The 10,373-nt window shown below is 34.3% G+C and overlaps 2 protein-coding genes across 2 annotated transcripts; one reads left to right on the top strand and one right to left on the bottom strand.

The window, feature by feature from the left end:
• The first annotated feature begins 5,085 nt into the window (after nt 1-5,085).
• eIF3e (eukaryotic translation initiation factor 3 subunit e) lies at nt 5,086-10,305 on the top strand. Its single transcript, XM_089696595.1, has 9 exons — nt 5,086-5,274; nt 5,351-5,467; nt 5,763-5,930; nt 6,054-6,176; nt 8,432-8,673; nt 8,889-9,023; nt 9,162-9,356; nt 9,729-9,963; nt 10,196-10,305. Exons 1-9 carry the CDS (start codon nt 5,179-5,181, stop codon nt 10,220-10,222), a joined length of 1,338 nt encoding a protein of 445 aa, XP_089552721.1. The 5' UTR covers nt 5,086-5,178; the 3' UTR covers nt 10,223-10,305.
• LOC149487889 (uncharacterized) lies at nt 6,660-8,309 on the bottom strand. Its single transcript, XM_089696596.1, has 3 exons — nt 7,045-8,309; nt 6,799-6,975; nt 6,660-6,719 (listed from the first exon to the last, which is right to left on the bottom strand). Exons 1-3 carry the CDS (start codon nt 8,025-8,027, stop codon nt 6,674-6,676), a joined length of 1,206 nt encoding a protein of 401 aa, XP_089552722.1. The 5' UTR covers nt 8,028-8,309; the 3' UTR covers nt 6,660-6,673.
• Nucleotides 10,306-10,373: the final 68 nt, after the last annotated feature.

Raw genomic sequence — 10,373 nt, 5'->3', positions numbered from 1 at the left:
GTACTTTTTGCAGTACCTAACATTATTTTTAAATGAATTATATGTATCCAAACATTCCAAATCTAAATTTATATATTTCAAGAGCTCATTTTTAATTAATTTTTAATGAAGCTCGGTTTCTCTCTTCCCGCCACTTCACATTCATGACCGAAAAGACTCTTTCAGTAAATGCTGAAGTGGCGGGAACAGAGAGTATATAGCTAATCATTTTTTTAAACAAACAAATTCGTTAGGACTTTTTTTTAAATAAATTGCCATTTTTCTGCAGTGGACTTTTGCATAAAATCTGTGTTATTCATCAATTCGCCTTGGAGTTCTTTTAAAATAATAACTTCTGAATATAAACTGTCCATATGTACTAGGTTGATCCAAAAGTAATGATAATTGGGTATTTCCTCTGTACATAAAAATATAAAATAACTGTTTCTTGCTTGCTCATGTAGGTACTCACTAGGTTATCACAAAAAAATCTTATCAATAGGCCACGTTTCCAAGTACATATTTACATTAGTTACTGTTGGCAACACTGATCTGCTGTACGTCCGCGCTATTCACTGTCCATCTGCACGACGTTCGCGGTGGTGGGGGTGCTCGCTGGATGAAAAATTGGTCGTGCACATCCAGCAAGAAAATAATAATAATTATTGACGTACGTCAACACTATTCACTGTCGTTTTGCGTCGTGCATCGTGTATGACCTTGGCGGGACGTACGTCAAGATGGACCGTGAATACGAGGCTTAACTACCTAGGTGTGAAAGGGATAAAAAAAGAGAGATACTAGATTCCCACCCGCGGCTTCGCCCGCGTTTGCAAAGGAAAACCCGCATAGTTCCCGTTCCCGTGGGATTTTCGGGATAAAAACTATCCTATGTGTTAATCCAAGTTATATGTGTGCTAAATTTCATTGTAATCGGTTCAGTAGTGTTTACGTGAAAGAGTAACAAACATCCATACATCCATACATCTTTACAAACTTTCGCCTTTATAATATATATTAGATATAAGATATTAGAATATTAGAATATTAGATAAGCTTCTTGGCTAAGGCTAGGAAGAAAGGAGAATATTTTCTCTGTCATTTTTTATTAAAAAAAAAATATTTTCGTTTTTGACAGTCAGGTATGCCAACATAACGGCAGGGGAACTCTTTCGTGAAACGCACTCTACTATGGTCAACTGACATATAACTCTATGGTCAACTGACAGCTGGAAGGCCAACCGTCGGACAATCTCTCGACAATCTGTAGCAATGTTGGAATGGTTGCCACGTAGACAGAGAAACCAATAGACAAATTGATATCTTATGTCGCATTCACACAAGAAAAAGAGCAACTTATGCCGGTGTTGTGTAAAGAAATGAGAGAGAACGATAAAATTTTTTGTTTCACCCAGCGTGCCACTTTTTTCAAGAAAAGCAACCTACTTTGCTAAACAAAGTTTGACAGCTAACTATCGTCTTCCCTAAAAATATAGTTTTTACATGTTATAAGTTAGAAGTAATTCATTGTGTTTGGTTTTGCATAATTTAAACTTACCGTTAATACCTTATAAAATAATACCATGGTGCGGTGTAGTGTTAAAGGGTGTAAAAGTGATAGTGGAACGAAAATGCCTGGATTGTCTTTTCACTCGTAAATATACAACTCTTTATCAGTTAATAGGCCTTCATGATATTTTAGCGTGTTAATATATTGTGTATCACGTGCTATTGACTTGAATACATTGTTTAAAAACCACAAAAATAACAATTATAAATTTTATCCTAAAAAATTTTGTGTTGCCAACTTTTCTACAAATTGTTACCTACTATTATGGGAAATCTTAATATATATAAATCTCGTGTCACAATGTTTGTCCTCAATGGACTCCTAAACCACTTAACCGATTATAATAAAATTCGCACACCATGTGCAGTTCGATCCAACTTGAGAGATAGGATAGTTAAAAACATGTAGGTACCACGGGCGGAGCCGGGGCGGACCACTAGTAATAATATATATTCTGCAGTGTGTATTTAATTACAATATAGCCTTCCTCGATCAATGGGCTATCTAACACTGAAAGAATTTTTCAAATCGGAATCAAAGTAGTTCCTGCGAATATCCCTTCCCTACTCACCTTCACCCCGTCCCGTACTACGCCTCCTCATTGAATTATACAGTAAACCTACTATTTTCTGTAAATTGACACTTTTAAAAATTCGTTATATCTTTTGAATGGAATATCGCGGACTTTCTTGTAGATATTGATCCATTCTATAATACCGTAGAACATTTTTTTGTTATATCTTCAATAGATTCCGCAGCGCACGCGATGACAGAATTTTTATTAAGGATACATTATTGCATTTTTGGTAAGGATCTCTATTTTTTTTGAAAATGCAATATAGCCTATGTTGCTCAGTGAAGATGCAGCTTTCTAATGGTGAAAGAATTTTTGAAATCGGTCCAGTAGTTCATGCGTGAAAACCATACATACATACATAATTACAAACCTTTCCTCTTTATAATATTAAGTATAGACATGTAAGTATGTATCTACATAATATCATTATGTGGATATCTCATTATTATCCACTTATGTGAATAATGATATTGAGAGATTTGTATCTTACAAATTGTGGGGTAAATTTTCCCTCATACGGTAACCCTAAATATTGTGACGTAATCGTGTCCCTTCGTCCAGCATACTCACCACAACTCACCATGGAATCCTGATATTTCATGAATGTCAAAAAACTGTTCTGAAATAGTGCTAAATAGTGCCCAAAGGAAAAAAATAGTGCTCTTGTACTTGCGAAGTTATAGCCATAGTTCGATGAGTATGCTGGACGAAGGTTTCGCCCAGCATACTCACCTCCGTCCGGAGAATCTGTATACGCTTCAAACATAATTCATACTTCAAAAAATAGTTCCCAAATAGTGCCAAACGGTGCCCAAAAAGAAAAAACAGTGCTCGAATAACTTCGGAGTTATAGGCTTCGTTCAGTGAGTATGCTGGGCGTAGGTTCTACGCCCAGCATACTCACCTCAGTGCGCGAATATCGAACGAGCTATAGGTATAATTTACGTCTCAAAAAATTGTACTTGAAATAGTGCCCAATATCAGTCCAATTTTTGCTTGACTTTTGACTTAGAAAACCATTAAATTTTAATGTAAACTTCTACATACTAACGTAAAATGGGGTACAGTCGTCGACACATGTTTTTGGACAAAAATATTAAACTTTCTAATTGTAGACTTCATGTTATTGGAAATAATTATGGTATTTTCTCACATGTCAAAAACTTTCGATTAAATGCATTATTATATATTTTATAAATAATAATAAATGAAAGAAACTTTAAGCGTAAATGAAGTCTATTACTTCATTGCATTGTGTGTTTGTCTGAATAAAAACAGTCATTTGCAGCCAATAAAATTAATATCTTGAAAAATTGTAAAAAGGAAATTATACAGTTTCTTTTTGTATATATGTTGCAGGCAAAACTTATAACCAGTCAAAACTAGTACTGTGACATAGTTATACAAATTTTTAAAACTCTTTCCAATAGTTTCATCAATGAAAGGTTTAGCAATAAAAAACATTTTTAATTACTTACGTTATTTATTACTATTTAAAGGGCCAAAGTAATCAGAATTCTATTTAACTAGTTCACAGCTTTTGTTAACATTCATAATATAATCAATGTAAATAGAAAAAATTGTAGTTTTAATATTGTATATAATATACATATAAAAAAATGTTCAGCGTCGCGGGCGCCGCGCGTCGTAAGCCCCATACCTATTGACCGTACGTGCATCCATTACTGCCACACTATATTGAACTTTATCACATGAGGAATACAGGTCAATTCCGTAAACGTTGTGGTACCGTCCTTGATCCGGAAAATGATTATTTTGAATAATTTTGTCAGTTGTAATGTAAGCATTAATAACAGCAACTTTATTTTTCATGCATGATTTACTTCATTTGATATCTTAATCCTTCAAGCGCCGTGATCTAGACAAATATATAAAATCATTGTTCCTAGCTACCGGGGTCCCATGCGACGCGCGAAGGCTTAATCATATTATTATAAAGTAATATTAAAATAATGTGTAATTAATAATATTGCGATTCTAAAGTAAATACTCCCTTACATAGACAATATAACAAAACAAATAATTTACACAAGACAAAAATTGTTAGAAAGATATTATAATGTCCTATAATATTTATTTATTTATTTATTAAAGAAAGTTAATAATATTGTATTCGACTGTACTCAATGTAATGTATGTAGAAGTTTACAATCAAATTTAATGGTTTTCTAGGTCAAAAGTCAAGCAAAAATTGGACTGATATTGGGCACTATTTCAAGCACAATTTTTTGAGACGTAAATTGTTCCTATAGCTCGTTCGATATTCGCGCACTGAGGTGAGTATGCTGGGCGTAGAACCTACGCCCAGCATACTCACTGAACGAAGCCTGTAACTCCGAAGTTATTCGAGCACTGTTTTTTCTTTTTGGGCACCGTTTGGCACTATTTGGGAACTATTTTTTGAAGTATGAATTATGTTTGAAGCGTATACAGATTCTCCGGACGGAGGTGAGTATGCTGGGCGAAACCTTCGTCCAGCATACTCATCGAACTATGGCTATAACTTCGCAAGTACAAGAGCACTATTTTTTTCCTTTGGGCACTATTTAGCACTATTTCAGAACAGTTTTTTGACATTCATGAAATATCAGGATTCCATGGTGAGTTGTGGTGAGTATGCTGGACGAAGGGACACACGTAATCTTTTCTATCCCTTTCTGCGACACGCATTGCCGGTGTCTATTGGATTCTCCATCTACGGGTTGCCATGTCGGTTCCAATATGGTTGGCACCAACCAAATCGGAGCGTCTATATATGCTCTTAGCGCAACCTGCTGGTGCGTTTCACGTTCCAATTAAGCATCAGCATAATTCGGCATTGTGCGCCACTGAGTCGCATTATGCTCTGTAATTGGAAAACAGCAAGAATAAACTATACACAATAAATTGCTTTATGTTGCTCTGTGGCAATCGACGTCAACACATAAATGACGCATGACGATCTTGTGAGCTGTCGTCTGTCAAGTCTTCTGTCTTGAACACGAGAGATTTTTGGTTATTTTGTGAAAGGATAAAGTAAATAACGTAAATCATGAGTTATTCTAAATTTGATCTAACGTTTAAAATAGGTCAATACCTAGATCGACATCTCGTGTTCCCTTTATTAGAATTCTTGGCAGCAAAAGAGGTAACATGCATGTTCCCGTATTTCGATGCATAACCGGGTATAAAGTCTTTATAAAATCTTTGTATTTTGTTTTCAGACGTATGATCAATCAGAATTACTGCAGGCAAAACTGGAAATCTTAAGTAAAACTAACATGATAGATTACGTGATAGACATAAGAAGGTTGTTGTACCCTGATGAAGATACCCCAGAAGTAAGTTTCTATGATTGTAAATATTTTATATGATCGCATTATTTATATAAATCAAGAGTACCTAAAAGATGCCACATACAATGTCATTATAAATATAATTTTTATGTTGATAGTATTTCACTGCGTTAAATTTGTTATTGTAAGATACATGATGTTAATTTATATCTTTACTTCTTATCATTTCAGAATACAGTTTTATTATTTCAATGTGACTGTTTATTTCCATTATTTTTATTTATTTACATTAAAGGTAGCAATATTAACATGATTTAAATGTAAATTTATGTTGAAACAGGAAATCAAATCCCGCAGAGGTGTTGTACTATCACAGTTGCAAGAGCTTCAAGATGCAGTTGAACCAGTACTGAGATTAATGCAACGTGATGATGTCATGAAGACAATGGAAACCATGAGGGATCCTAAAACTCTTATCAATTACTTGACAACAAATAAGGAATTTGAGGTAAATACCTATTCAAAATTAGTACTTAACATTTTTATTTTTCTTATTTGTTTATTTGATTATAATGAATAACCATACACAAGAAAAGGATTAATTAAATGAAACAATTGTAATTTTTTCCAGTTCAAAATTGATATGATAGACAGCATGTATCGGCTGGCAAAATACCGATATGAGTGTGGTAACTATGTGGAGTCTGCTTCATACCTCTACTTTTGCCAATTGGTCATGTCACCTACTGATAAGGTAAAAATTTTCAATTTTCTATTTGTCATAAAAATTTACATTAAAAATTGCATAGAGTTGCAAAATAATATACAATTGAGTTTAAACTGCAGTTGATTATTCCAACGCAACCGGTTGAATTTTGTCAATTACTATAATATATGCTTGTTACTTCTTTTTCGTTCAAATTATAAATCCAAACCGATAGTAGTGACACAAACCACCCAGCGTGCAATATCACAATACATTGGCCACGGGAAAGCAGTACTTGAACAACTTGGCAGCTGCAATTTGCAAGCCTGAGCCATTTATTTGTTTGTTTAGCTGAAATTTAACAAACCACCCATATGTTTAACAGTGGCAATACGAGCAAGGCACGAAACAGAGCTTCACGCGGCAAATGCCACGCAGGATGTTACTGGGCTTCTACTCGTTTTTAATGATACAAAACAGCAATCTTTAATTTATTTCGTATATTGTAAATAAATCAGTATTATTGTCACACATGACTTCACTGCTTAATTATATCTTGAATCGTAAGTTTCACTGTCTTCAATTGAATTCCTAAAAGTATGAAGAATTGTATAATAGTTTTAATTTAAAAACATACAATAGGTTTATTTAATACATAAGAAATACATACAAGCTGTTGTAAAGCATAAGCTGATTGAAAGATGGGTGGCATAGATTTCGATGTGCTTGAAGATGCGTTACTCCTGGAAAACATTGCGCACAAGTCTCACATTGATACACCATATTTGGTGTCGAATTAGTCTCTGCTTCATTACATACCTTTAGGATAAAATGGCCCACTTTATATCTGAAAAAAAGTTATTGGTATAAGCTTTTCAATCGTAATATAAATCTTGTTAATAACAAATCCCCTTACCTGTGATTATATAAATAATCATAGCTTCTAAATTTGCGATCGCATGCATTGCATAGTAGCATTTTTGGTAAAGAAAACTTATAGCACATGAGAAGCCAAGGACATAAAATCCAATGTTTTTCAGCCGTGTTATAGGAATCAAAAGATAGGTTGCATGCATTACAATTGTAATTTTTATCGGTTGTGTGGGTTCTGGTGTGCTTTAGCAGTCTTGGTATACTTGTGTAGACTTTCTCACAAAACTCACATTGCAGGAGTAAAGATGTCTTTATTTCTTTAACGCAATCTGTATTATCAGGCTTGCAACAATAGGTTGAATGCTTTAACGCTAATTCCCGATGAGGCCAAACTTGGAAGCATTCTGTACAAGTAAAAATTATCTGCCAACGTGGTTGCTTGTCGATACCCGCATGTCTCATAGAATAATGTCGTCTGAGACCTGTTTCATAAACGAAACATTTTCCACATACATTGCACGGATACGATCGCATTGGCCTTGGGCAATTTATATCGAATAACTCTTTCTTTTTTGTGTATATCAACGTTCTATTCAACTTATGAATATTATCCAATAATCGAGCATTGTTTTCTTTTACTTTTTCAAGACTGTGTTCTAGTAAATTGACATCTGGTTCATGATTGTCTTGAATTCTTTTATTGGATATACTTTCACTACTGGAAGTTAATTTAAGTGGACTTTTCTCTGTTTCATTTTTTTTAATATGCAATTGTGATACATTGCTGATATTTAAACTGTTTATTTCTTTTGCACATTTTTCGATGTTTAGGTTGGTATCATCGTCAACTGAAACGATTTGCACAATCAATCGAGATTTTTCTATATCTTTCTTTTTTACCTCAATTTTACCTTCTAGCCATTCACCAAATGTACATTCATCGTCTTCATTTTGCCCGATAATAATTGATAATGACTTTGAATTAATACCGTTCTCCAATTTGTGTATAATTAATTTTGTCGACATGTTGCTCAGGCAGCACCAGATAAATTGTCACGTCCAATATTTTTTTACGAGAGACTGTCAACATAAAAAAAAAAATAAAAGCAAGGCATAACAAAAAGGTTTTTATAAATGGAAATTAGTGATAAAAATTTTTCAATTATGATGGACCGGATATTTTTCTCTTTTTCCAATACGTTTATCTATATTTTTGTGTCATAGTCATGAACGGTAAACTTTAGGGAAAATCTAATTTAGGGAAAGATATTTTAACTCGGCTCGATACGCCAAACGGGCTAAGTGGGCTAAATAAATATGGTCAATGTTACAAGTTGTAATCTAAGGTTACAAAGTTAAAATGAAGCTTTGACTACTAGATGACTTATCTTAAGAATATCCTTAATCAATTATGTATTACCATATTTTAGAACTATCTACCTGTATTGTGGGGCAAGCTTGCTAGCGAAATTCTCGTGCAAAATTGGGATGGAGCTCTCGATGATTTGACGAAACTTCGCGAATTCATCGACAACGGTGGCGCGGGAGCCACTGCTAGCAACATGCAGGCTCTGCAGCAACGCACTTGGCTCGTACACTGGTCACTGTTTGTGTTCTTCAACCACGTCAAGGGACGTGACCTGATCATTGAGATGTTCTTGTACAGACCATTGTGAGTATTTGAAGTGCGATTTTCGTAATAGTTTCAGGAAAAACGGAAGTTTCAGGATACCAGAGCCATTCAAAAACTAAGCAAGTTGCTTTCTGATAACAATCTTTCGTTCATTGAATCAAAAAGTATTTCATATAGATTATAGAGCATTTTCAAGTTTTTAAATATTACCCTATGATATATGTCCGTATTACGCATTTATTATTTTTCAACAGGTATTTGAACGCAATCCAAACCATGTGTCCCCACATTCTCCGTTATTTGGCGACAGCCGTTATTATAAACCGTTCAAGACGGAATGCCCTTAAGGATCTTGTAAAAGTCATCCAACAGGAGGCTTACACTTACAGGTACGTGTGTTAGGGTAGATGCATATGAATTTTACAAAATAACATGCATTTCGCATGGATTTTTTCCACCATCTCTATAGATGTCGCTATTGACACAATATTTTTCAAACTGCAATTATTATTTAATTAAAATTTCAGGGATCCGATCACCGAGTTCATTGAGCACTTATACGTCAATTTCGATTTCGAAGCGGCCCGCAGAAAGTTGAACCAGTGCCAGGCTGTGCTCTCCACAGATTTCTTCCTTATCGCGTGTCTCGAAGAATTCGTTGAGAACGCTAGGTTGATGATTTTCGAAACCTTCTGCCGTATCCACCAAGTTATCAGTATTGGGTAAGTGGGAACTTTATTTCGATTTCTTCCCCTTTACTGAAGTTATTAATATAATCGATATATTTTGGACAAATTAACTAGATACATTTTTAAAACTATATGTTTCCCGCGATTTCACGCTCGTATAAAACCACGGGAAAAAGTATTCAGACCTTTAGGATCAAATTTTTAAATTATATTTGACCTTGTCTTTATATTTTCATACCAAATTTTATCCAAATCATTGGTATGGTTTACCCGAGAAAATGTAATACATAGACAAACATAGTTTCGTTTTTAATAATAATAGTATAAATTTGCTGCAGTCTTAAAATAGGTAAATTCTATAAGTAAATGACTTTTATGAAAATATAATTGACCATTCTTTTACAGAATGTTAGCAGAAAACTTAAGTATGCAACCGGACGAAGCGGAGTGCTGGATCGTGAATTTGATCCGTAACGCGCGTCTAGACGCAAAGATCGACTCGAAGCTCGGCCACGTGGTGATGGGCGCACAGCCGCTGTCACCGTACCAACAGTTAGTTGAGAGAATCGACTCCCTGTCCGTAAGGTCAGAAGCATTGACGTCACTGGTGGAAAGGAAACAGAAAGTTCGCAATCAAGACGTAAGTGACCTAAATGTTTTATAGTATGGTTTACAAATTACAATGCATATCTTATGTAGGCTAAATGGTTTGTAAATTTACATAAAATAAGAATTATAGTCTCAATTTATTTTACCATAAATAATATTATGTTAAATTAATATAACTTCAAGCATGGAAAGTAAATGTAGTTTGGTTTGGAATAAAATAAAAGGTAATGGCATGTGTATAATATGATTTTTTCTCATTGCAGATACGCTGGGGAGCACAAGAATTCTAAGCCAAGTGTAATTTACGGTGTCTCAAATTTGTTCATTTTTGTAAAATGATACAGTTTTATAAAATATACATATTCTTACCACACTTTGTTTTTTATTATGATGAACTTTCCCAATTACTCTTTCTAGCAACTTTGAATTAGGGCATAATTT

Source organism: Colias philodice, chromosome 6, assembly GCF_061535455.1.
Source record: "Colias philodice isolate Cphi_HAF_F1 chromosome 6, ilColPhil1 Martin Lab GWU primary, whole genome shotgun sequence".
Classification (NCBI taxonomy): Eukaryota; Metazoa; Arthropoda; class Insecta; order Lepidoptera; family Pieridae; genus Colias; species Colias philodice.
The sequence above is the reverse complement of the archived record's forward strand: the minus strand, read 5'-3'. Positions and strand labels throughout refer to the sequence as shown.